The sequence below is a fragment of the Lynx rufus genome, unplaced genomic scaffold, assembly GCF_022079265.1.
Source record: "Lynx rufus isolate CCGP_SWC_20201006 ecotype Redwood Valley unplaced genomic scaffold, mLynRuf1.p SCAF_1, whole genome shotgun sequence".
NCBI lineage: Eukaryota > Metazoa > Chordata > Mammalia > Carnivora > Felidae > Lynx > Lynx rufus.
In genome coordinates, this window is record NW_025814823.1 from 90,341,870 (window position 1) to 90,367,779 (window position 25,910).

At 50.4% G+C, this 25,910-nt stretch overlaps 1 protein-coding gene across 1 annotated transcript in view; it reads left to right on the forward strand.

Annotated features, from left to right (window-relative positions):
• The first annotated feature begins 11,210 nt into the window (after positions 1-11,210).
• The window catches only part of TBC1D9B (TBC1 domain family member 9B), a 46,528-nt gene continuing 31,828 nt past the window's right edge, over positions 11,211-25,910 (forward strand). Inside the window, exons 1-5 of the mRNA XM_047082856.1 lie at positions 11,211-11,348; positions 14,724-14,834; positions 20,598-20,716; positions 23,483-23,711; positions 24,576-24,834. Coding sequence (XP_046938812.1) covers positions 11,231-11,348; positions 14,724-14,834; positions 20,598-20,716; positions 23,483-23,711; positions 24,576-24,834 — 836 coding nt within the window. The 5' untranslated portion in view covers positions 11,211-11,230. The remainder of the gene's footprint in view (positions 11,349-14,723; positions 14,835-20,597; positions 20,717-23,482; positions 23,712-24,575; positions 24,835-25,910) is intronic.

Genomic DNA, 25,910 nt, shown 5'->3' on the forward strand with positions numbered 1-25,910 from the left:
AGATTAGTTAAGAGATACACAGAATAGAAAGATGTATAAAATGTGACATCATGTATATCAAATGTGGAGTGGAGGGGAAACATGTAGTGCTTCTAGAAGCACACACACAGAACATGCGCGCACACACACACACACGGAACACACACACACACATACCAGGCTCCTCCCTGAACAGGTATTCAGGTGGAAGGTACAGAAGGAGGCCTCTACAGATTGCAAGGCCCTGGGTAGAAACCTTCATATTTGCAAGGCACCAGGCAGCTTTTGCTTTCAAAAGCTCCAAGGGTTAATCTCATAGGGACCCGAACATTGGGATTTACATGTTTCTAATGTGCTCAAACTAAGGGATGCCCAAATCCTTTCCATTTCTCTCATGGTAAGATCCCCAAATGGAGATTCTTTAGAAAATATGATGCTTTGAAGGTAATGTGTCTTCTTTCCTCCGAGCTACATGGGAAATGGAGGCCTGATGACCTATTAAGTCTGTGTTTCCTGTTCCTTTTCCAGGTGGTCACTTCTTTCATCGAAACTCCTTGTCTCCTCGGAGTCTGGTGTATGAAAGTGAATTCTCCACAATCGAACCCTCTTTGGACATGTATGATGAGAACAAAACCTGATTTTTCTAAATGGGCTCTGGGGGGTCACCTCTTTTGTGATTTGATTTATGATCACCTTTCTTATTTTGTATTCTTCTGTCAGTGTCCATTGTGGAAGAATGGCGGGCTTTCCAAGCACAGATTGGGGCTCAGGGTTAAACTGCAAGGTTCCCCCAAGGTGAGGCTTTGAGGACAGTGTTATTGTCCAGGTGACCTTGGAGCACTGAAAACCTGTCCAAAGCTGGGCCAGGAATATGGGTCCCAACAAGCCTGGCTGTTCCCAGAGAAGAGCAGGGGCCCAGGGGTCAATGTTGCATTGCAAACATGTCTCTGAGTAATTACATGCATATTCTGTGTGAGGGTGATGTTGGGGTTTTTAAAATACCTTTTGTGCTCCCCACTTACAGTGCGTACTTAAGCTTGCAGGTGACACTCCTCACTGACGTGGGGCACAAGTTGCTGCTACGTGGCCCACTCTCTATCTTACTGTCTCTTCTCCTACTTTCTGTTGAGGAGCCTCTTGCCAAAGGTTCCTGAGAGAAAGGCTTGCCTTTCGTCCCTCCTCTGAGACTACCACCCAGCACACCACGGTGGGGCTGCCGGCTGTGCAGGGCAGGCAGTCTTGCTCGTTGCCGTTTCCAGCCCCCCTCCTAGAGCATGACACAGGGGGCCGAGTGCTTTTGTGACCACCGAAGCCCTGAAGGCCCTGACCCCGAGGCCTGTGGACTTGTCTGCTTGGCATCTGCTGAGGTGTGAGGAGAGGTGGGCCCCACGAGGACAGCCTGGCAGTCTTCTCTGGATGACCTTGGAGTGATGGCCAATGGGTGTCAAGCCCAGAACAACTCTGAGTGTTTTCTTGAGATCAGACCACCTCCTTGCTGTTAGATACCAGATGAGCACCCCTCTTCAGTCTTACTAGTCTGACCCAGTTGCCTCCTACCAGCCTTGGCATGAAGAAGGCACAGGGGCTTACAGAAAAAGACACGGTGGCCAGCATGGCGGACATCAGGGACACACGTGCTCGCCCCACACGCCTAGGGATGACATCGAGTTAACGTCACAAGAAACATGTACGTGAAGAGTAATCCCAGCACAGAACCACGACAAGCAAATCTGTAAAACAAATTGACGCCTCCTTTTTGCTCAAGGACACACTGCAGATCAGCCTGTGTCTCCTATCAGTAGGAGCCATACAGAGATGTAAATGTGTTCAGGTCTTAGATCCTTCTTATTAGAATGGAAACTTCAGCCTCCATATGCTTACATGTGGCAGCAAACCACTCAGACCTGTGACCCCCCCCCCACCCTGTGATTTTTATTAACTCTGTAAAACAGAAATTCAAGGTGGACACTTGCCGTTTTTCCCTGTGCAGCTGGCTTCTCCCCTTTAAGTGTCTGTTCTCATCACATGTTGCTAGGATGCCTCAAAACACAGTTGCGCCCCTGAGCAAAACCCCTCAGAGAACCAGGGTGGTGATAGCCATTGGGAACGTCACCTCCCAGTGACCAGTGGCGTTATGTCCATAATCATTTGAGGCTAGAACAATGCAGGATTTTTAAGGTCTTAGCAGCTTTTTCTTTTTACCTTTAACCAAGGGCTTCTATTTGGTTCTTTTTTTTTTTCCTTTTTATTGTCTTTGTAGTACAAAAAAATTTTTGATAAACAGTTTCAAGAAAGCACTGTTCAGAAAGACAGGTTTGCCCCACTGGCTCTGTGGTGAGGGAATGAGTCTCAAGGAGATTAGAACTCAGTGTTCCAGACACACACCCAAGTTTGTGTTTGCTTTGGCTCATCCAACAGGGAAGATGGCTCAATTCTGACCGTGTTGTCTGTACCATGACCTTGTTTTCCTGCACCAGAACTGAGATCCCAGCAGGGCACTCTCTTCTGATTTGTATGGTCTCACAAAAGCGTAGACATTAAATTTTACTCAAGACATTCCTTTACTGAAAAGGAATGAAGTGACCTGAGAAAAAATTAAAAACTCAGACCCCTAAATATCTACGTATTAAAACATATTTGAATTTCTGGTAAATCTAGGACACGCCTTCACTGTCAAATAACCAAGGAGGCATTTCTTACAGGGGAATTCACTCAGAATAGTGCTCTGGGTCCCAGCTTGACACCTTTTCCCTAAAAATTGAGGCCACTTTTCTGCTCGGCTACAGAACGTCCTGCCTTTGTCAGGAGAGACAGTAACTTCTATGTGGAGGCCATACACTCTGGGAATAGCAATATTTGTCCCAAATAACAGCCTCTTTGCTGGCAGCGGTGCTGGAGACTTCTCTGTGGAGCCACTCCAGGGACCCCAGAGAGCGGGGTAGGGGTCTGGGTGAGACATCCTTCTCAGCACCCCTACCTCTGAGAAGTTCGAGGTTTAGAAGCAGTTTATTGGCCATACAGGCCTGGTTGGGGTTATGGAGAGACCAGACCCTCTTCCCCAGCATATGAGGATCTCAGTTGTTCCAAGTCTTACAACCACAGTGCTTATTAGCCAGGAAGTGTAGATAGCTTCTGAACGTTTTTTTTGTGGGGCAGGGAGGGTTACTATTTGAAGAACAGAAGGGACAGAGGAACAAGTCGCTTACACCGCAAACCCTCTGTCCCTCCTGCGGACTGCTCTGAGCTGGGCCTGGCTCCCACCTCTTCCTCCCAGCATGGCCTCCACCCCGTCCCCAGGCCGTGCCCGGTGCAGACCTCTCAGCATGCATCACAGGATACTTGTGGAGTGGGGTCTGGGGTAGCCATAACCATCACCTGATCAGCCAGGAATTGGGTCGTTACAGTTAAAATGCAAACACTTAGGATTTGGTTGTGTTTCACTTCCGGAGTGAGCAACTGCCCATAGCCCTCTTTTGCTGATCCGTCAGGGAGAGGGAAGAGGCCACTGGCCAGGAAACAACAGAAGGGCCAGGCATGGCATCACCCAGTGGTGGGTGGGTAGTGTGTCTGTCCAGGGCTCCCGGCCTCTGCCCCCTCAGGGGAAGACCAGCTCTACTCCTGGGTGGTTAAAGACACCTCACCAAGTCTGGTGAGGCCGGCTTTTGAAGGAAGGCTCCATTCCCCAGCCCCTCCTCAGGCCTGACTCAGAGGAACTGCCAAGGGGCGCGCTTCCCTGAACACCCATTTGGACTGTACTGCCAGCTGCCCTGCTGCACCCAGCAGCCCAGCTTCCAAAACACGCAGTTGCTAAGGGTTTAAACAAAATAAGGTTACTGAATTTGACTGACCTGAAATTTCCTATGGGCTTTGTAAACTCTTCTCGTATTCTTATTACCCCTCACACCCCATTCTTTCCATGATCTCCCGTTAAATGAAACTGGTTCCCAAAATGCTGTCTCCCCATTAACCTTTATCACTTAGGCTGTGGTTCTGCTATAGGCAAACAAGGAGGTGGTGTTAATGTCAGGTCGCCCTGACAAGCGGTTGCTGTTCCTAAATGTCATGGAACAAAAACACTGGTTTCCAGGAAGTAGAATTTATAAGGAAAAGAGTAGGATTACAAGGCTAATTTCCTCAACAGACCTTTATTCAGTTCTCACTATTTGCTACACTCAGAGTTGAGGGGGCTCCAGGGATCATGAAGACTTAGGCTGTTCTAGAACACTGGCCAACTGCGCTGTGAGGCGAAATACGATGACGGTGAGTCATGGAGACGGGGGTTTCCCTGGCGTGCAGAAGGAGGGGCACCAGGCAGCCGTGAGAAGGCAGGATGGGAATGCACACTGCCCCGCCCCATGAAGACGAGGGATGAGGAGCAGGAGACTGGCAAGGGCATGGGTCTCACTCCCGGGGCTGTGGGGAGGGCCCACATGTCTGGGAAAGAGCGAGAGTGGGGAGGGTATGGACCAGAGAGGCACTGCAATGCCCAGGTGCTGAGGCCTGCCCCAGGGCCGAGGGCTTCACTGTTAGGCCCGAGCCCGGGGTCCCACCAGCCTGAAGAGGAAGTCCAGGTGACCAGTCTCGGTGACCCGGTAGGTGTTGGTGGGACCCAGGGAGAGCCCCTGTGGGGACACTTTCCACCTCCCTCTAGTGGGAGGCCTGGAGGTGTAGCTCTGGATCTCAGGCAGCCTGAGGTAAGGAAAGGGCGGTCAGAATTCCTGGGAAGCTGTGTTTGTAGCCCCCATGTAATCCCTGCCCCTCAGATGCCCCAGACCTTCTCCCTCCTCTCCCCTTCTCCTTCTTTCTCCCCCTCCCTCCCTCCCTGCACCCTACACCCCTACACATACACACAGGTGTGTACACAAGACACACGCACTCACACACATATACACTCACAACAGTTAGACTCCCCAGAGAGGCTGTCCAGCCAGGCCTGGCGTTCCCTTCATTCAGATGATGGTGGGAGCCAGAGTGGGGCTGAAATTGCCCAGTGACATGAGAGCCAGGCTTGGGGAAAAGCCCTGGGGACACCAACATTTAAGGGATGAGCAGAAGGAGCAGGTGTCGGCAACCAATTTAGTTTAAACCAGTGGGTGGGACTTCCCTCTTCAAGAAAGGAGGTGATGGCTTGAGGGGCGGAGGAGTTGGCCCTCACTCACTCCCAGAAACAGTTTGGACTGATTGACCTGAGCACTACTCCCAACACCCGAGGAAAGGATCATTATCACAGGGCAACTGTTAGGACGCCCACAGCTTGAAAGAAGTGTCTTCCCTGCTAAGGGCACTTGTCACAAGGGAGGTGCGTCTGCTTGTGCCTTGTGGCCTCGTTGGTAAATCATTCCAAAACCTAGTGGGAAAAGGAGAAAATGAGCGCATGTGTTCACATGACATCCATGGATGTTTCGCAAGACTGGGAAACTTACACATTTTAAATCTCGTAACATCAGAGGAAATCCAGAAAGAAGGATACGGAGGTAAGGTGCCTGTGTTGGCTGCATGGAACTGTGCTTTGCTTACCATCCTGCGAAACAGCAGCAAGAGCCAAGTGTGGCAGAAGGGGGAAAGGTCTCCCCTCCCCTCCATGTCCCATTCCGAGACGGAGACCCTAACTAGCTGGCGTCTTCTCCGCCCCCTCTCTAGGGCTCCACCGGGGTGCTGGTGGAGTCAGGAAGGTTGCCTTCTTTCTTAGGCATATCCTGAAAGATCCCCACTGACTGAGCCTTGACAAGGAGGGCCCAGTTGGCACCCTAGTAGGCAGAGGGTGATATCAGTCCCCTGTGATCTCGAGAGCTGCATCCCACCAGCCAGCCTCCAGTGACTGTGGAGGGGAAGGGGTGCCGGCAGCCTCAACTACTTAGAAGGACGACATGTCTGCACCCAAGACTTGGCTCTCACTGTCTCACGGTCTAACAAGGCCCCATGGGGGCCCCCAGCCCACAACCCAGGACTTACCTGGGATTTGCCCTCTGGCAGTTCACTCTAGCTCAAGCCTTTTTTTTTTTTTTTTTTTTTTTCTGTTTTCTTCACTCTGACTTGGGGGAGAAGGAAGATACTTTGTGACAAAAAAAAAAAAGAAATTTTCAAACTTTTGAATTTCATGCAAACGAGTATTAAACTTTCAGAAGGATTCAGTGCTGCTGGAATCCCTCAGACCTTCTTCCTGGGCTTTCCTAGTTCCTCCCATTGAATCTTCTACATGCATATACCACAAAAGACAAAGGTTCGAGGTGGCACCAACCGGCCTGGCATCCTGAAAGGAAAGAGTTTCTCTGAAACAGCAGGCCCAAGGAGCGTTGCCAGGGGCCCAGAGACAGCTGCCAGAGCCCCGGTGCTCAAGCCAAGGGTGGTGTTGAGAATCAGCGGAAGCGCCTTTATAAACCACACACATTCTCCTTTGGTGGAAAAGCCAAGAGCTGGAGGAAGTCATTGGCACCCTTTTCTTTGCCACAGTGGATCTTGAATCTCCTGGGACACAACCTTGAGGATCCCCGGCCCAGTCGAATGCTGGCCTGAAACGGCTCATTTCCCACCAGTCCACTGTCATCCGCTTGGGTGGGCACATGTGTAGGGAAGACGCATGTCGGTTGGTCATCTGGCAACCCTGGCTGGCCTTCATCAGCTCCTTACCCCCTCCACAATCACCCTTTCTCCAGCTCTCTTTAGGACTCTCAGCAACTGTCAAAAGCCCCAGATGATCATTCTGAGCTATATTTTTACAAATTTAACCCAGCACAAAGTGGATCCTAATTTGTTTTCAGAATTACCCTTCATCCACAATTAAGTCCAAGTGTATTTACACTGTGTGATATTAAAGGACTATTCTAGTGACTGGTAGGTACTGAGCTGAGATGGCTATAAAGACAAAAGGTGGGGTGGGGGGTAAGTAGACTCTAATATCCAGGCCATTTCTTTCCCTTCACTCAAGTAAGCTGTTGCTAAGCAGGTTACCTGCCTGCTGACTGTATGCTGTGTGGACAAAGTCAACTAGCTGTGGCTAGTGTCTGCGTCCCCAGCACCTTTACTGGGTACCCAGCCTGAAATGACACATGCCTTCCTAGAGAGAGCACTGTGTCCTGCATCCCCCTGGCTTGCTGAGCCAACTGGAGTAGGGGCGCCCTTGGCTGGTGCTTGGGGCCAGAATCTAAAGCCAAGTCTAAAGCTGAGAACGAGAAGCAGGGTCCACTCCCAAGTGGCTGTGGCTCTGCCTAAGGAAACCTGACCGGTGTGATCACAGAAACAAAAGACTCCAAGCTATGAAATGCTATTTGGGGTATGGGGAACAGCGTCACCTACTAGAATAGTCTTCCTGTACAAGAGAAGGAGTTGGTCCAAACTGAAGGCTACATATGTCACAATTGTTTTTGACCCTCAGTAGCTTTTGTACTCATATAAAATATTAAAGTCACCCCTTTCATATTTGGGTCATTCACAGAGCTCTCTTATTCTGGGTTCCTGCTAACTATGCACAACATCTCAGAGGATGGCATACAAAACTATTTTTCTAACTGTAGCACAGGTAATTTGGGGTGGGGGAGGCTTGGGATATACCTAAATGTGGCAAATGACTTATCTTCCACCTTGAGGGATGAAAGGGAAACTATGCACTTGAATTTTAACTCACCAATGGATAGCTTGTGCCAGAAAAAAACATACATCAAATAGCCCAAAAGCAAAATTGATCATTTGCTTCATTTGGGGGCTCACTGTAGGGGGAGTTACTTTGTCTAGAACACAGATTACCTGCGAGTAAAATGTGAGCTGATTATTGGCAATCAGATCTTATAAGCCCTTTGAAATGTCCTGGGCAGCACAATGGCCTAGGTCCATATGGTTAATGTAAGTATAATTAAGTAGTGAAATGGTATGGTATATACCTATATGCTGATAGTGTATACCTGTATGTGTGGGATTTGCTAATATAACCATTTCAATAAAAACCTACTGAAAAAGCTGCTTTGTCCACATTGAGTGCTGTTGGTGGTAACCTGCATCAGTGAGGGACTCTTGGCTGAAGTGGCAGAAACCCCAGACAAAACTGGCTTAAGCCAAAGGGGAATTTAGCAGAGCTAACATGCCAGGGGGAACCTTGTGCATGGTCTGACCCTCATACATGGACACCAGTTCTCATTTGCTAGCCTGCTTCCTGCAGGGAGACTCCAGGCTCAGGCTCAGGGTGGTGGTAGCCCCATCAGCACCAGAGCTGGCCCACTTCCCCAGGAGGTAATCCAGAGAAAAATGGGACCTCTTTGAGGCTGACTGGCTTGGTTGGAGGCCCATGGCCATCACTGAACCAGGTGGTGTGTTACAGATAGTATGTGCCAACAGCCGAGGCCATCATGGGCTCCACTTCTGCAGCCCCGGAGTGCACGTGGCCTCACCTGAAAGGCAGGAGCTGAGAGTTCTAAGGTGTGGTTTCCTCAGCAAAATCACAATGCTGCACGGGAAGAAGTGGATGTTGGGGCAGAAGCCTGGGTGCCTGGGCAGCTCAGTCGGTTAAACATCTGACTCTTGATTTCGGCTCAGGTCATGAGCTCACAGTTGGTGAGACGGAGCCCCACATCAGGCTCCAGGCCAACAGCACAGAGCCTGCTAAGGATTCTCTCTCTCCATCTCTCTCTGCCCCTCCCCTGCGCGCTCTCTCTCTCTCTCTCTCTGTCTAGAATAAGTGGATAAGCTTTAAAAAAAATTAAAATGGGCAAAGGATATAAATAGACATTTCTCCAACAAAGATGCTCAAATGACCATCAAGCACATGAAAAGATGCTCAACATTGTAAGTCGTTGGGGAAACACAGATCCAAACCACATGATATACTACTTCATACCCACTAGGGTGGCTGTCATAAACAAGACAGACAGTAACGGGTGCCTGGGTGGCTCAGTCGGCTAAGCATCCAACTTCGGCTTAGGTCATGATCTCACACTCTGTGAGTTCGAGCCCTGCATCAGGCTCTGTGCTGGCAGCTCGGAGCCTGGAGCCTGCTTCGGATTCTGTGTCTCCCTCTCTCTCTGCCCCTCACCCGCTCACACTCTGTCTCTCTCCCAGAAATAAACATTAAAAAAATTTGTTTAATAAAAAAAAAAAAACAATAACAAATGTTGACCAGATATGGAGAAATTGCAACCTCCACACATCACTGGTGGGAATGTGAGGTGGTGCGGCTGTTTTGGAGAACAGTGTGGTGGTTCCTCAAAAGGTTCAACATAGGTTTACCATAGGACCCAACAATTCCACTTCTAGAAACATGTCCAAGAGAACTGAAAACATGTTCACCCAAAAGCTCGTACACAGATGTTCACAGCAGCATTATTCATAACAGCCTAAAAGGGGAAACAACCCAAATATCCAACTGAGGAGTGGATAAGGGAAATGGGGCATATTAAAACAATGGGATATTACCCATAAAAAGGAATGAAGTACTGATACATGCTACAACATGAACCTTGAACACATGACAGTAAGTGAAAGAAGCAAGACACAAAGGCCACATAGTGTATGAGTTCATTTATATGAAATATCCACAATGGGCAAACCCAGAGGGACAGAAATAGATTAGTGGTTGCCAGGGGTGGAGGGGGTTGGGGAATGGGGAGTGATACGTAAGAAATTTCTAATACGTAAGAAGTTTCTTTCTGGAGTGATGGAGTTAGTGGTAATGATTGCACAACTTTGTGAATGTACTAACACCAAACTGTGCACTTTAAAAGAGTGACTTTTGGGGCGCCTGGGTGGCTCAATTAAGGGTCGGACTTCGGCTCAGGTCATGATCTTACGGTTCATGAGACCCTGCATCGGGATCTGTGCTGACAGCTCAGAGCCTGGAGCCTGCTTCAGATTCTTTGTCTCCCTCTCTCTCTGCTCCTCCCCTGCTCATACTGTCTCTGTCTCTCTCTCTCAAAAATAAACATTTTTTAAAAAAAAGAAAGAAATGCAAACACTCTGAGGTGGGGCCCACCAATCTGTGTTTTAACAAGCCTTGTAGGTGATTCTGATGTATGCTCAAGCTTGAGAACCACTGGCATGAAGGAACAAAATAACCCTTTACCTCCTCCTAAGGTGTTAACAAGTACTCCAAATTCCTGAGGGTAGATTACTCCCCAGAGAGCACATTATCAGTTCAAGCTTACAAGGTCTTAAAGAAAAATGGCCTCTGCACCTTGATAAGGTCTCAAGCAATACTTCAGAAGACTTTTGATCACTCTGGCTGTCAACCATAAAACTGCCTATTTTACTTCCTTCTATCATATTAGATTTCTGAATGCTGGTGACAGAAACCCAATTGGCAACCAGCTAAAGCCTCCCGAGATGATCCCAAAGTGCCCCGATGGGTTTGCCCGCCTGCCGGTTCCTGGGTGGGCTCAGGCCAGCAGCATGATCCTGCAACCGAACTGGACCTGGACCTTCTGGATTGCTCCAGACATAATTAACAGCTCCCTCTTTCACTCACAAGGGTCGGTGTTTGTGAGGGGGTGGACCCTTACAGGCCAGCACTGGGAAAGCAGGGGGTCCACATCCTCTACCCATGCTTATGCAGAAACCCCTAATGTCCCAGGGCCAGCCCCGTCCTGACCCTTGGACCACCAAGCCCCAGGGTCCCTCTCTCTCATGTGTGGGGACTGCACGTATTTCTATGTACCCTGCCAGCTTCTAGGCTCCCTGACAACCCGTCCTCAGCTCCTGGAGGTTTTCCTAGTCTTAGGTCCCAGCGTCCGAATTCTGAAAATGGTGGCAATCGTCTAACCCCTTTCAGAAGCCCTTTGCAAAGTTAATATGCCTTGGGGTGCACAGCACAATTAGCCGGACGTGTATTTGCAAATGCTATTTCTTTACATTTCCCCCACAAACCCTGGACAGGTTTTCACAGAACGCCAGGGCTCCGGCTCTCTGCGCGACCAGTTCCTTTGGCCTGTGCACTCGGCCATTCTGGCCAGAAGCCCATGGCCCCGGGGCTGGGCCGTCGCTCCTTAGATGAGACTACAGTGCCGGGACTTGGGCGAGAGGGAGGCGGACCCGGCCGGGTCAGGCCGGCCTGCGGCGGGAGGCCGGGGGCAGTGGAGCGGGGCGGGGCCCGGGGAGACGCGCGCGCCCCGCGGGCCCCGAGCCGGCGTTTGCTGGTCCGCGCGCCCGCCAGGGGGCGCCGCCCGGTCAGCCCGCCCGCCCCGCCCCGCCCCGCCCGCTCGGCTCCGGCGCGGCGGCGACGGCGGCGGCGCTTCCGCCTGGCCGGCCTCGGCCCGGTGCGAGCGGTCCCACGATGTGGTTGGGCCCGGAGGAGGTGCTGGTGGCCAACGCGCTTTGGGTGACGGAGCGGGCCAACCCCTTCTTCGTGCTGCAGCGGCGCCGCGGCCACGGCAAGGGCGGCGGCCTCACGGGTGAGAGGCGCGCGGCGGCCGGGCCTATGGACGCGGGCCGGGCGGGGAGGGCGCGCCGGCGGCGGGGGCCGGGCCGGGGCGGGGGCGCGAGGGGAGGGCGGGGGGTCGGGAAGGCGAAGAGGGTGTCCGGGGCGGGAGGTGGGGACGGGGCCCGGGGGAGGGGGGCGCGCGGTGAGGACGGGCCTAGGACGGGGGAAAGGCAAAGGGGCTGGCGTTGGGAGGCTGGTCGGCGACTTCAGCCAACCCCGGGAGGTCAGGCGAAGGCTGGCAGCGGCCTCTGGCCGATCGCGGTGCCCGTGAGCTTCCCGGGGCTTAGCCCAGGCGTGTGCAGCCTCCTGGAGTGAGATTTCACAGCTGAAAGTCAGCGACATCTCTTGGTCCTCTGCGTCTGCCTCAGTTTCCCCCAGGACGTCAGAGGCGCCAAGTGACACAAGCACACGTTTTCTTTTGCGTCTTTCCTTCCGCCCAGATTTGCCCTTTTAGCGAGATCAGAGGCCCCCCGAGCTGCTGCTGGCCTCAGCCCCCATCCCTCCAGCTTTTTGTCCACCTTTCTTGCTTGGTGGTGCCCTGGAGCCGCAGACGGAGGCTTTGCCTAATTACCAGTGTAGGCTGTTCTGGCGAGCCAGCCAAGGTGCCCCTTTGTCCATCTGGGCAGCACCGCTAATGGTGGGCAGGCACCTCCAGGAGTTGTGTGGCACGTGGGATCCAGAGAAAGTGCCCTGGGCCTTCCCTCTCTCTGCAGGTTGTCCGAGGTCCCTCATGCTCCAAGCCTGTGTGGGCACTACCAGTGCAGAGCTGGGGCAGGCTCAGTGTCTATGCTTCCAGGTGGCCCTTTGTTGCCATACCAGACTGCAGGCCCAGTGTTGCCAGATCTTACGGTTATCAACAGAAATTTCTGTGAAACATTGTGATTTTAAACATTAGCAGCGAATAGTCGTGCGAGATGCAGCTAGGAGTTTCCCACAGACCTTCTCTGCCACTTTTCCTGGCCATACCTCCTAATGTGGAAGAGACTGTACCGTTTCTTTTTTTTTTTTTTTTCTTAATGTTTATTTATTTTGAGAGAGAGAGTGCGCACACACATGCTCGAGCATGGAAAGGGCAGAGAGAGAGGTAAACAGAGGATTGGAAGCACGCTCCATTATGACAGAGCCTGATGCGGGGCTCAGACTCACGAACTGTGACATCATGACCTGAGCCAAAGTCAGACCCTTAACTAACTGAGCCACCCCAGGCTCCCCGGACTGTGCCTTCCTAAGAAAACTGTTCCCTTCAGTGCCTAAGCTGCCTCCCAGCAGCCTCAAGAATTACAGGAGCCAGTGCTGGACCTGTGTCCTAGACTAGGATGTTCAGTGGATGTTAGACAGCAGCTCCTCTGGAGAGTCTGAACAGTGGTCAACCTCAAAAGCCCATTTAGGAAAGCCAGACATGGTGCTCAGTACCTTGTGTAGCACCAGTGTGCTTCCAGCACTCGTTCTGTGCTCTGTGCATCTAAAGATCATCTCAGAGGGTGGGTGGGACCCTCTGTGCTCCACCTTCCTGGGCACAGAAGGTGCTTTCCACTTCACTCCTGTCTCTGTGCCCCGCCCCCAGAGTGTGTCCACCCCCCAACCAGGAACCACTCCTTCAGCTCCCTGTTCAGCTAGGTGTGATGAGTCCTGCCGTGGCCTCTGCCATGGCCTTCCTTGTGCCATCATAGACATCCTGGCTTCCTGAACCCTGTATCTCCAAGGGAGGAACAGCGATGTGGTTTTGTTCAGGCTGGCCTTTAAAAACAGATGCCAGCCCTGGGGTGCCTGGGTGGCTCAGTCAGTTAAGCATCGACTTCAGCTCAGGTCATGATCTCATGGTTTGTGGGTTCAAGCTCCACGTCTGGCTCTCTGCTGTCAGTGCAGAGCCCTCTTCAGATCCTCTGTCCCTCTCTCTCTCTGCCCCTCCCCTGCTCACTCTCTCCCTCTCAAAAATAAATAAACATTAAAAAAAAAAAAAACATGCTAGCCTGGATTCCTCATTGAAGAGTCTGAGTGTGACGAGATGTTCTGCCCATGAAAAAGCTTTCAGGTCTTGAAACAAGGATATGCCAACAGTATAAGGATTAAAATAAAATCTCCAAGACCCAAAGAGAAACCCCAGCAGAAACCATGGGGAAAAAAAAGTTTATTCCAAATCCTGATGAAGTTTTAATATGCCAATTTAACTGCAATTTAGAGAGGTGGTTTAGAACATTTCAATAAAACAAGCGAGAGATTCCAGACTCCTAAATTGGATGTGGGTGATGAGTATCTTCTTTTGTAATCAGTAATTTTATTTGTTAAGATTTAGGAGGGAAAAAAAATAGTTAAAAATGGAATATGACCCAAAAGTGTTAAAGTCGAGTTAATAAAATCATTCTGACATCAACAGGAAAATGGTAACAGAATTATTTCCAGATCATACCAAAAACAGCACTTCATGAAAAGGAAAAAATAAATTCCAAATAGGAACAGTGAACAGATTTTCAGATAGCTTAATAATTCAGTTTAACAAAGAGAAGTGAATCAAACACGGGTCAAAGGCATTTCTTCTTATTTGTCAAGGAAACAGCAACATTGATAAAGGATATATGTGATGAAAAGGGATTTGAAATGTCCTAAAATGCTTCAGTTCAGAGATGGAAACAACTAGATCAGTGTTTTCCCAAATTGGACAGTTCTAAAAATTGCCATGTCTTCTTCAGTCATGACTTCTGAAGCCACAAGGAACCTCCTTAAACTTTCCAGAATAAAAATGTGTGATTACTTGGCGGAGGAAAGACTACATTATCTTCCTGTTGTTGATAATGGAAAGTGATATTACAAAGTCATTGTCTTATATTTGAAAAAGCCATCAGAGTACATGGCCAAAAATGTCAGGGCAAAAACAAAAATGTATCTTAATGAGATGTGTCTGGCAGTTAATAAAACACATTGTACTTTTTGTCTGGATTTTGTGATATCCATGGTATTGTTTTTGTTTTTAATTTGAGACTTGTCCTTTCTCGTTCTAAAGAAATGCTTGTTTTCAAACCTAATTTTGTATTTTTCCTAAAGAGGGCCCCCCAGAATTGTTTAAGCTCATAAAAAGGGCCCCTTAAATCCTGAGTCTGCCCCTGCCTGCAAGCATTTGTGAGTCAGGAGAATAAGCAGAAGCTTCCAGGAAGAAGTGGGAGGGGAGTTTTTTATAGGGATCAGATACAGCTGAAGGCCTTTGAGGAAAAAGAAGTTATTTGGTGGACGAGGGTGATGCGAGACCTGTCATCGCCTCATGGCATTGAGGGCAGTGCTACTGTTCTGGCTGCCTCCGGGCTCGGCTGCCGGTGTGGCTCTCCCTCACCCTCACTCTCTGCCCTGCTCCCAGGTCTTCTTGTGGGCACCCTGGACGTGGTGTTGGACTCCAGTGCCCGCGTGGCCCCTTATCGAATCCTGCACCAGACCCAGGACTCCCAGGTCTACTGGACAGTGGCATGTGGTAGGTGCCTTGAATCACAAGGGATGCTGGACAGGGCCTGCCCTAGATGAGCAAGGTGGGCCCCCCAGCAGGGAGGGGACCCAGCCTGCATTCCTGGACTGGATATTGCCTCCAGAGAACCTGGTGCTACCCTTCGTTCAGACCACACAGCCCAGGCCTGCGTCCAGCTTAGGAAGGCAGCTCAGAGGTTCACAGGTGCCCTGTAGTGCTTTGAGATTGTGGACATTGGTGGGAACGTGCATGTGCGGAGCAGTGAAAAATTGGAGTTACCCAACACACAGGTTGCCTGCTGAGGGGGAACAAGAACAAGCTATCTTTTTTTTTTTTTTTAATTTTTTCTAACGGGTATTCATTTTTGAGAGAGAAAGATAGAGCATGAGTGGGGAAGGGGCAGAGAGGGGGAGACACAGAATCTGAAGCAGGCTCCAGGCTCTGAGCTGTCAGCACAGAGCCCGACTCGGGGCTCGAACTCATCAACTGCGAGATCATGACCTGAGCTGAAGTCGGACACCCAACCGACTGAGTCACCCGGGCACCCCCATCTTTCTATCTTCTTGTGTCAGCTGTCAAACTGTAAACGAGTATCCTTTCTGTAGTCTAAGCACCATACTTTGGGCTTTTTTGTGTTGTTTGTTGGTGACTTTGTTTCAAATGGCCCCCTAGGACACCTGGGTGGCTCTTTGGTTGAGCATCAACTCTTGCTTTCTGCTCCGATCATGATCTCACAGTTCCTGGGATCAAGCCCTGCTTGGGATTCTCTCTTTCTCCCTCTCTCACTGCCCCTCCCCTGCATGGGTGTGCTCTCTTGCTCAAAATAAATAAACTTTAAAAGTAAATAAATTGGGGTGCCTGGGTGGCTCAGTCAGTGAAGTGTCCAACTTCAGCTCAAGTCATGATCTCAGTTTGTGGGTTCGAGCCCCGCATTGGGCTCTGTGCTGACAGCTCGGAGCCTGGAGCCTGCTTCAGAGTTTGTGTCTCCTTTTCTCTCCCTGCTCGTGCTCTGTCTCTCTCTCTCTGTCTCTCTCTCAAAAATTAATAAACATAAAAAATTGTTTGAATAAATAAAATACAAATAAATAAAGTGGACCCAAATGTAATGCCAAGGTGCTGGTTGGGTTCCTAAGCACAAAAAGTGTGATGTGCCTCATAGAGAAAGTAGGTGTGTTAGAGAAGCTTCATTCAGGCATGTGTTACAGACAGAGCTGCTAGCCATGAGTTCCACGTTAGGGAATTAATATATATTAAATAGGGTGCCTTTAATCAGAGAGCCACATAAAACAAAGTCATGTATTGATCGGTTGATGAAAATGTTGTGACCACAGGTTTACAGGAGCTTAGCCTTCCCTGTAGCTCCCCTGGGGTCAGTATTGTTCATGAGACTTTACAGAAGTAGCTGCCGTGAATAATGGGACCGGCAGTAGTCATCCACCTGGGAGGAGACACGCTCAGCCCTCCCTAGAGTCTGGGAGGAGGTCCTCTTTCAGTGGGTACCAACCCAGCTGAGGTCACTGGGATACATTAACGGTCACAGCCAGCACTCAGACAGCACATGCAGCAGGCCATGCACTTATGTGAACCTCCCAAAAACTCGAGAAGGTGAAACTTTGTTTTTTGTGAGGTTTTTTTTTCCTGTATTTTGAAGATGAGGAAACTGTGGCACAGCGAGGGTTAGGAGGCCTGAGAAAGGATAAGAGCGTTCACAGCTGAGACCCCTTCTTCCAAAGTCATCTTCCTCCCTGGCACCTGAACAGAGGTGCCCTTTCCCCTGTGTAGGAATCAACAAAGGCTTCAAAGTCTGGGATTGCCCAAGGCCAGGTGGGGGCGAATTGGGACCCCTGCTCTCCTGGTTCCAGAGTCTGCCTGAGAGAGGGGCTTCCTATGGGGTGGGACCCAGGGAGGTTGTCCTGTGCCTGAGCTGCAAGGAGACACGTTACTCTAAAGTGGGCCTTTGTGGAGGCCTCTGGGTGGCTCAATTGGTTAAGCATCTGACTCTTGATTTCAGCTCAGGTCATGATCTCACGGTTGGTGGGTTTGAGCCCTGAATCGGTCTCTGTTTTGAGGATACAGAGCCTGACTGGGATTCTCTCTCCCTCTGTCTGCCCCTCCCCCCTGCCCCCCCCCCACTCTCTCTCTCTCTCTCTCTCTCTCTTTCAAATAAATAAAACTTTAAATAAATAAAACTTTAAAATAAAGAAATGAAATGGGTCCTTTGGGCCCCTGGTTGGCCCAGTCAGTTAAGCGTCCAACTTCGGCTCAGGTCATGATCTCTCAGTTTATGAGTCGGAGCCCCACGTCAGTCTCTGTGCTGACAGCTCAGAGCCTGGAGCCTGCTTCTGATTCTGTATCTCCCTGTCTCTCTGCCCCTCTCCTGCTCATGCTCTCTCTCTCTCTTTCTCAAAAATAAATAAATAAATACTTTAAAAGAATTTTTTAGGGGCACCTGGGTGGCTCAGTCGTTTGAGCGTCCAACTTCGGCTCAGGTCATGATCTCATGGTCTGTGAGTTCCAGCCCCGCGTTGGGCTCTGTGCTGACAGCTCAAAGCCTGAAGCCTGTTTCACATTCTGTGTCTCCCTCTCTTTCTCTGATCCTCCCCTGTTCATGCTCTGTCTCTCTCTGTCTCAAAAATAAATAAATGTTAAGAAAAAAAATTTTTTTTTAATTTTTTTAATAAAATGGGCCCTTGAGATTTTCCCTTGTCTCAGCAATGTTCCTTCTCAGCAGATGAGGAAGAGACAATCCATGGCAGTGAGAGGAAGGCCATGCTTGTGGCAGTGTGGGAACTAGCAGGGCCTGGTGCTGGGGAGCCTTAGTCTTTAGCCTCAGGCCACACACTGACCTACTCCTGCTTCTACCACACCCCCCAAGCCTGCCCTGACCTCTGCTGTGCCTCCCTCCTTCCCCTTCAGCTCTGCAAAACCAGACACGGTCATGCTGACACCTGCCCAGTGAATCCTGACTCCTTAGCTTTCCATTAAAGGACTTTTGGGGCCAGCCTGCCTCCATTTCTGTCCTTCCCTCATCTCACAACTGACCTTCAGCCAGACCAGACACACCTGTCCTGGCCAATGTGTAGTGTCCCCCCCACATCCACCTAACCTTGCACTCTGTTGAGAACCCGCCCAGTGTCAGCTCCTATGGAAAACCAGATTCCCCAGACCCAGGTATCCACTTTTTCCTTCTTGCTACTCCAGACTCACCATGTTTGGGGTACTTTTACCAGCACTTTTACACTAAGGGCTCACTGGCTCTCACCCTAGACTGGCAGCTCCCTAAGGGCAAGGGTAGAGTCTGAGCAACCAGTCAGCCTGGGCTAGGACCATGGTTTGGTCCCATCTCAGCTGTGTGACACTGGGCAACTCACTTAACCTCTCTGTGCCTCACCTCCATCCTATAAAACAAAAATAATGGTACTGTCTCCAAGGTTCTCTAAGAAGAAAATAAGATATTCCATGAGAAGTTCTGAAAACAGAAGTAGCACTTAATAATGATTAGCTATCTTTTTTATTCTCTGAACCTAACATAAAGATGGCATAGTTTGTGTTTACTTAGTGCTAAGGGAAGACTGAGTTACTTCTAACTGATAATTCTTTTGAATGCACATAGGTAAATATTTATACTCAAAGTGCAGACAGATCCACACAGTGGACAGTGTGGACAAGATTTCTTCTGTTTGAGGTTGCCAGGAATGTGTGCATGAAAGACAATGACTCTAGAGCTGTATCACTTGCAAATTTAACTTCCAAATTCAAATGCAGGTTCTTGGCAAAAAGAGAGAGAGAAAGAGAAATCCCTTCTCCTACCAATAAGACCTTGGCCTCTGTGCACCAGGGAAAGGAGGCCATAAAAGAAGTCCAAAGGAAAAACGGGGGGAGAAGAAGGAAATTGTGGGTGGAATTATGCCTGTAATTTTTATTGTCTGTTGTGACTCACTGACAGTTGTATGAATCTGGGTTTAATTGCCTTCATGTGGGCATCTTCACACTGGCCCACGGGAGAGGGGAAGGGTCTTAACTCAGTATTGATTGCTAGAGTAGTGAACTCCTTGGGTAAATGTAAAGGAACAATCAACCTTAACCAAGACCAGCTGGGTTGTGACATGTCCCAGAGCAATCAGTGAGCGAGATGCCTGGGACAGAGTTGATGGTAGGGACCAACTTGGCCTGGCCAGGGCAGGGTCAGGATTGAGTCTTCAGCTGGTGGAAGGTTGTTGATAGGTAGGGAAGGATGGGGTGGCAGAGAATCAGGCACCCAGCAAAAATTGGACTTGGGTCTTTACTCAGGCTCCCTCCATGCTTAATCTGTGGGCCTTACCACGGGCACTCACAGTCCATAAACTGATCAGCTGAGAAGGATGCAGGGCTTTCACTCTTCTGGTGTTCATTCGTTCAGAAAACGGTTCCTGAGGGGCGCCTGGGTGGCTCAGTCAGTTAAGCATCCAACCCTTGGTTTCAGCTCAGGTCATGATCTCACGGTTTCATGAGTTTGAGCCCCGTGTCAGGCTCTGCACCAACAGTGCAGAACCTGCTTGGGATTCTCTCTCTCCCTCCCTTTCTGACCCTTCCCTGCTTGCACACGTGCCCCTCTCTCTTTCTCCAAATAAATCAAATTTAAAGTCTTAAAAAAAGAAAAGAGAAAGAAAACAGTTCTTGAGTGAAATTCCCTGCCAGGCACAGGCAAAATCCCAAAGAGGTAGGGGAAGCCAGGCAGAGACTCCTGTCATCCCTTTGCTTCCCCTCCCAGTTCCTTCAGTTGGGGAGAGGGGGCAGAGAAAACAGCTGCCCCACCCTTCAGGAGCGGCATTAAAACTGCCCTAAGTTTTTCCATTACCACTGGAGCTGCTGTGCCCTCCAGAACCCTTCCCTGAGGAGAGAAGGGACTACCTCCTAGGCGGGCTGAAACTGGGGACTAGCCAGAAGCTGCAGGGGTCAGGAGGGGGCAGGAGAAGGGCTTGGGTGTGAACAGGGGTGGTGAGGAGGACCTTGCAGGCAAAGGCCTGGGTGGGTGCCTCTGGCTTCAGAGAGAGCAGGCGAGAGCCTCTGGCTTGCCCCACAGAAGACCAGCTGGCCAGGGGCCTGGAGTCCTACAAGAAGCTCCATCCAGCTGCCATCTGTGGACACCTGAATGCTCCTGAAACTGCTGGCACTTACAAGTCTGACTGTCTGGTCAATCACCTATATATCAAAGACCACATCAAGTCCTTTTATCTGGAAGGGAAATCTTTACAACTAAGCAAACCTGCAGATCTATAGACTATTTCTGGAAGGGCATGTAGGAAGCTAGTGGTGACTCTTACTTGGTGTTAGGGGAAATGGAGGCTTTATGTTCCACATGACTCTCTACAATTCTGCCTGAACCATTTTTCGTGTTCATGACTACTGTTATGTATGTAAAGTTGTGGTTTTTTTAATGTTTATTTAATTTTGAGAGAGAGACAGAGTGAGGACAGGGGAAGGGCAGAGAGAGAGGGAGACACAGAATCCAAAGCAGGCTTCAGTCTCTGAGCTGTCAGCCCAGAGCCTAATGTGGGGCTCGAACTCATGACCCACGAGATCATGACTTAAGCCAAAGTCGGGCACTTAACTGACTGAGCCACCCAGGCACCCTTGTACGTAAAGTTTAAGTAGGAAAAGAGTTAGCAGCCTGAAGATTGGAGTCTTTTGGATATAGCAAATTAGGTCATCTGTTTTAGTCTCTGAATTTATGGTTAAGGCCTGGTGATTTTAATGATTTTCCTCTTTTTTACTCCACCAAACCTTCCCTAGGTTCTTCCCGCAAAGAGATCACAAAGCACTGGGAATGGCTGGAAAATAACTTACTCCAGACGCTGTCCATCTTTGACAATGAGGAAGATATCACCACCTTCGTCAAGGGCAAGATACACGTAAGGTTCAACTTCCACCACTGGCTCCTGCTCCTGCTCTGGGCTGGCAGGTTCACCTGTATCATCTTATTTAACCTCCAAACAGCGTGGTTAGGTCTTCTCTCTGTTTACTAGAAATGGAAGGCAGTGTTCACTCCCGTTCTCTCAGTCTTGAAAGGGGCATTTGAACTTGCCACACAGGTCCCTGCTTCTCCCGGCCAGCTGCAGGAGTCTGACCAAGCTTAGCTGGGAGTTTCCATTCCCCACAAAGGAGCAGCTCTCATGGCCAATGCCCTGGCCACCGTAACAGGAAGAAGATGGAAGTGATAGAATAGTTGGAGGCATGTCTCATTTACAAAACGAACACTACTTAAAAACGTGTGCACCCTCTGACCCAGTGATTCCCTTCCTTGGAATTTACCATATGGTGTCGTCATACGTGCAGAATAACACATACTCTGCAGCACTGTCAGCAGAAAGACTGGAAACGGCACCTTCCAGCCTATGGTAGGAGGGGAAGCAGCTGCTATCTGTTCTGCAAAATGAGAGCGGTACTTCTTGCTAGCGTAGCATTTATGGAGTACCGTACTGAGCGCTTTATGTCAGGGGACTGGTTAGGTCATATATGTTATACTTAGTGGAATATGCATAAAAACTGATGCAATGATAGTTGGGTTGTTTCCTCTTCCAGGGGGACAGTTAACACTGTAAGGAACATCTACCTAAGCGCATGCTCATGTGTGTCTTCTTTTTGTTCAGTTATTTTGCCTTCAGTTAGATTTCTTGGGGGTTCTTACTGAGTCAAGGTTTCGCGGTGCATAGTTGCTTTGAGCAGGCCCTGTGACTTCTTTATGCCAGAACTTTCCAGACCTGGGCAGATGACACCAATAGTTCCTCGGCTCTTCCCCGTGTGCTTTGGGGTTCAGAGTAAGACCTGCATTGCCTTTCTAGCTGCACAAAGAAAGGCAAGGAGGGCAGAGGCAAGTCTCTATTCTCCTAATGAGCAAGCTGGGCAATAATAATAATAATAATAATGACTGGCTCAGTCGGTAGAGCACCCGACTCTTGATCCCTTGGGGATGTGAGTTCAAGCTCTACATTGTGAGTGGAGCTTAACTTAATAATAATAACGGAGGCACCTGGGTGGCTCTTGTTGGCTAAGCATCCAGCTCTTGGTTTCATCTCAGATCATGATCTCTCAGCTTCGTGGGTTTGAGCCCTGTATTGGACTCTGTGCTGGCAGTGCAGAGCCTGCTTGGGATTCTCTCTCTCCCTCCCTGTCTCTCTGCCCCTTCCCAACTCATGCTATCTCTGTATCTCTCAAAAGTAAATAAATAAGCTTAAAAATAAGAATATTGATGATGATGAAGCAGCAACATTATTAAATGTTTCCTCCATGCCAGACCCAAACAAACTAACCAACAAAACAGAACAAAATTTCTCAATGACTCATGGGTTAAAGAAGAAATGCATATTGAAAAATATTTAGAACTCGGGTGCCTGGGTGGCTCAGCCGATTAAGCATCAGATTCTTCATCTCAGCTCAGGTCTTGAGCTCAGAGTGGTGAGTTCAGGCCCCCACACTGGACTTCACACTGGGTATGGAGCCTACTTAAGAAATTTTTTAAAAAAGAAAATACTTAGAACTGAATGATTGTCAAAATACTACTGCATGTCCGAATTTGTGGACTGCAGCAAAAACAGTACACAGAACATCTGAAGCCTTAAATCTTATGAGAAGAAAAAGAAAAGGTGGAAACTAATGAGCCAGGCATCCAGTTCAGTAAGTTAGCATTTCTGACTCCAGAAATCAGGAAATTTGAAGGAAATCACAAAGGGCAGAAGTTAACTGCATAGGAAACAAAGGAACAATGCAGAAAGGCCACACTTCCTGAAAACCAGCTAAGACATAAACCTGTGGCAAAAGGGATCCAGGACCAAAGCTAGAAACCTCAAATGAGCAATGAAAAGAATGAAATATGAGAACCATCTATAAAAAAGCAGAGTTGGTTTTTTTTATTTTTTGTAATGTTTATTTTTAAGAGAGAGACAGCACGAGTAGGGGAGCAGCACACACACACACACACACACACACACACACATACATACACACACACACACACAATCTAAAGCAGGCTCTAGGCTCTGAGCTGTCAGCACAGAGCCCAATGCAGTCTTGAACTCACAAATCATGAGGTCATGACCTGAGCCAAAGTTGGACAGACACTCAACCGACTGAGCCATCCAGGTGCCCCTAAAAAAGCAGAGTTTTAAAAAGGAGAGAGAAATGCCCTAAAAAACTTTAAGCCAACCAATTCAGGAGCTTAGGGGTGTCTGGGTAGCTCAGTCAGTTGAGCGTCTGACTCTTGGTTTCAGCTCAGGTCATGATCCCAGGGTCATGGGATTGAGCCCCCCCCCCCCCCATATCGGGCTCTGCACTGACAGCACCAAGCCTGCTTGGGATTCTCCCCCTCCCTGTTCCCGTGCACGTGCACACATGCGCACGCTCTCTCTCTCTCTCAAAAAATAAAAAAAGAAGAAGAAATGTTTATTTTTAAAGTCACTACTTCAAGCCAGCCATGCTAGAAGTATTATTAGCTCAGGGAGTTGAGGGCATCTGCCTGGGGTCTGTCTGTCCAACCGTGTGCCCCAGCCTTGCCCACTGGGCCTCCCATGCTTGTGGCCCTGGGGCCAGTGAACGAGAGTCCTGGGTCCCACTGCCTGGGTTCCCTGGGGCCACAGAAACCCCTGGGCAGGCCAGGAGTCAGTTCCCTTGTCCTCCTCCAGGGCATCATCGCAGAAGAGAACAAGAACCTGCAGCCCCAGGGAGACGAGGACCCCGGAAAGTTCAAGGAGGCCGAGCTGAAGATGCGGAAGCAGTTCGGGATGCCGGAGGGGGAGAAGTTGGTCAACTACTACTCCTGCAGCTACTGGAAAGGTCGCGTGCCCCGGCAGGGCTGGCTCTACCTGACCGTCAACCACCTGTGCTTCTACTCGTTCCTGCTGGGGAAGGAAGGTGAGTGCGGCAGGCAGGCCCGTCATCCCCAGCTTCTCTCCCCACTGCCTCTCCACCCCAGAAAACTCACCACCTCTCCAGACCGCTCGGGTTCCTGAGTGCCTTCCTTCCTTTCGGCCCCCAGATACTCTGTCCCCACACACACACCAGAGGATCTCCCCGAAACCCAGTGCACCTCACCGGCTCTCGGTAGGGAGGCCCAGACTCGAGCTAGGTCTGCACCTGGCTCTTGGGGCTCCCCATCCCACCTCCATCCATCGACGTGGTTCCTCACAGAGTGACTGCACGGGGGCTCCCTTCTCTCCTTTAAGTGGAATATCCAAGGGCACCTGCCATCCCTGAGTGGCTCTGGGTTATGGGGTGCCTTGTTGCTGCAGGACCCTCCCTGCCTCCGGACACAAGGCTGGCGCCCTCTGCTGCTACATCACCCCAGGAAAGAGCTCCCAGGGCTTCAGCCCTCCTGAGCCCAGCAAGGCCTTGTCCCACCAGGCACACATCTGACACACCCTTCCACCTGCCCTTCTTCCCTCTCCACCCCGCCCCTCCCACCTCCTCACCAGGCAGGGGTCAACGTCCCGTCTGTCAGCGCACTCCCACTAGGTGGGCTTCTCTGGACCAGGGTCTCAGCTCACTTCCCATGTTCATCTGTGTTACCCTTCAATCATTTGTGGGACACATAGTCATCCCAGATATTCTTGGGGCCGGTCCCTCCATGTGGATCACATGTCCCAGCACAACCAGGCTCAGGCATGGGGGACACACAGTCAGTGATTCCCTGGGGAGCGGCTGTCCCAGTGGGTGCACGTGCTGCCCAGCCCTCCGGCCCGTCTGACCCACTGGTGTATCTGTCCTGCGGGCATGCAGTGAGCCTGGTGGTGCAATGGGTAGACGTCACAAGGCTGGAGAAGAATGCCACACTGCTCTTCCCCGAGAGCATCCGTGTGGACACCCGGGACCAGGAGCTCTTCTTTTCCATGTTCCTGAACATCGGTGAGACCTTCAAGCTCATGGAGCAGCTGGCCAACCTGGCCATGCGGCAGCTGCTGGACAGTGAGGGCTTTCTGGAGGACAAGGCACTGCCCCGGCCTTCCCGGCCACACAGGAACATCTCGGCTCTGAAGCGGTGAGTGGCCCTCTGGGGTGGGAGGGACCTGCCCCCCTCTCGGGGTGTATTTGGGACAGGAGGACACCATGAGGTCCACAGAGGTGCCATCCAAAAATAGCTACTACTAACCACAAGGAGTTACTTCTCAAAACCCTGTGAGGTGGAGGGGCTCATATGCTGGCGATTGGTAGACAGTAATGATGGCTGGCCCTCCTCCCCGGAGCACTACCGTTGTGTTCCTCAATTGTAGCTGCGAACCTGCACGACTGGCCGGGAGCTCAGGGGTTCCCGGATTCATACCCGTGTACCAAGACCTCATCCCTGCCTGGCTGTTTCCTGGGTTGCCCCCAGAGACCATAGCCTTGGCCCAGACCATGAGGTACACCTTCAGGACCAGCATGTCCATCCAAGGATGTCACTCTCCATATGTGAGTGATGGGGTTGCTGCTGGAACCTTCCAGAAAGGAAACAAGCAGGGCCAGGACTTGACACTGTCCATCAGGGTATGCCTGCCAGGCCTTGCTCAGGCTGCTGGCAGCCCCCTCTCCCCTGGGGGGCTCAGGAGAAAGATATTTCCAAGGAAAGAGCCACCAAAGGGGCCAGGACCAGGGTGCCAGGCAGCCACTTCACATGGCCATCAGATAAGTGAGCATACCCTTGCATTCATCAACAGGGCATCTTGGGGAGTCCTCCTCTGGGTGTTTGGGTGGGGCTGGGTGTTCCCTGGCAGAAGTAGCAGCCTTGGGGCAGAGGCATGCAGGGCAGGTGTGGGGAACCCCCGGGCACTGGGGCCCTGTCCATCCTCAGCACTGAGCAAGCAACGTGTGAAGCCCTGTCAAGCTGTGGGTGTCCTCCAGAGCCCTTGTGGCCCAAAGGCACACTGTTTGCTGCATACATGTCCTCTGCTGGTCATGCAGATGTCTCCCGTGGTACCTGGCCATCTGCTGTGTGTGTTTTATTGAATTCCAAGGTCCCTGGGGCATGACCCCAAAGAGCCCAATCCCGTGTGGAAACCAAGGCTCTGAGGTCCCCTTGCGGGCATATTGTGTCCTCACTCTTATCTCCTTTCCTCCCACCCCACCTTGGTTTCCCAG